This window comes from Octopus bimaculoides, chromosome 3 (genome assembly GCF_001194135.2).
Source record: "Octopus bimaculoides isolate UCB-OBI-ISO-001 chromosome 3, ASM119413v2, whole genome shotgun sequence".
NCBI classification, from domain to species: domain Eukaryota; kingdom Metazoa; phylum Mollusca; class Cephalopoda; order Octopoda; family Octopodidae; genus Octopus; species Octopus bimaculoides.
Window position 1 is genome coordinate 97,089,082 of NC_068983.1, and position 1,053 is coordinate 97,090,134.

At 36.8% G+C, this 1,053-nt stretch overlaps 1 protein-coding gene across 1 annotated transcript in view; it reads right to left on the bottom strand.

Annotated features, from left to right (window-relative positions):
* Positions 1–71: 71 nt before the first annotated feature.
* The window catches only part of LOC106876056 (serine/threonine-protein kinase ULK2), a 50,276-nt gene continuing 49,294 nt past the window's right edge, over positions 72–1,053 (bottom strand). The window contains exons 21-22 of the mRNA XM_052966770.1: positions 720–764; positions 72–308 (exon numbers count right to left, since the gene is read on the bottom strand). Coding sequence (XP_052822730.1) covers positions 87–308; positions 720–764 — 267 coding nt within the window. The 3' untranslated portion in view covers positions 72–86. The remainder of the gene's footprint in view (positions 309–719; positions 765–1,053) is intronic.

Sequence of the window (1,053 nt, forward strand, 5' to 3'; positions counted from 1 at the left end):
ATATATATATATATATATATATATATATATACAAATACCCAAAATTTCAAGGAGTTCCTGCCTTAAAAACAGGAACTAAACCACAGTTATTTTGTGTTCTTTGCTACATTGGTTTCTATTAACCTATTTATTCTATCCGAAGAATTTTTATTCATTAAGATAGAAGAAATACACATAATTATATATATATATATATACATATATATACTATACTTACAGTTATTGAGTACTGACTTGTCTGCCGTGTCTTTAGCTTGGTTGGCCAGACTATGTAGCAGGATATGGGCGGTGCTGTAGTGATAGTAACACTGAAATACATAGAAAGGGACAATGAGAGGCGGGATTATACTACAGGGAACATAGAGAATGGGAGTGCAGGTTTATAGGAGGGGACGATAGTGCAACAGAGTCAGGTTTATAATAGGGGACAGACAGCAGGGGACGGTAGTGCAATAAAAGGATTGAAGAAATTTTTTAGATATCAAGACTTGTAAGTGAAAGAGACATGATGGTCAGAGATGGAATGTCCTCAATCATAGGTCTGCTGGATCAGGACTGACCAAGGGCTAAATAACAAGGAAGGACATGTTTAACTGTTAGATAAGAAAAGACATGGAGACAGACAGACAGACAGACAGACAGACAGACAAAGGGTAAATGAAGTGAGGAGAGGGAAGAGGTGATGGGTGGTGGTGGTGGTGGTAGTGAAAGTAACTTACCTCGTTCATCTTCATTAAAATCTCGTCCAATAAACCAGTTCGGAACTGTAATTAAACAAAGCCCAATGCAACAAAGTTAATTAGGTAATCAGTAATGAGAGATGAGAAAATCTAGAAGTTAATGGGCCATAGGTCAGATTTGTAGGGGCCAGAACAAGTCGAATTATTAACATTCAACAATAGTGATGCGTGTGTGGTGTGAGTATTACCTCCCTTGAAAACAGAAGCGTGTTTGTGTGTGTGTGTGTCTGTATGAGTTCATGTGTAAGTGAGTGTGTGTGTATATATATTATGTATATCTATCTATAATCAGTGCAAATAACGAGAAAATATC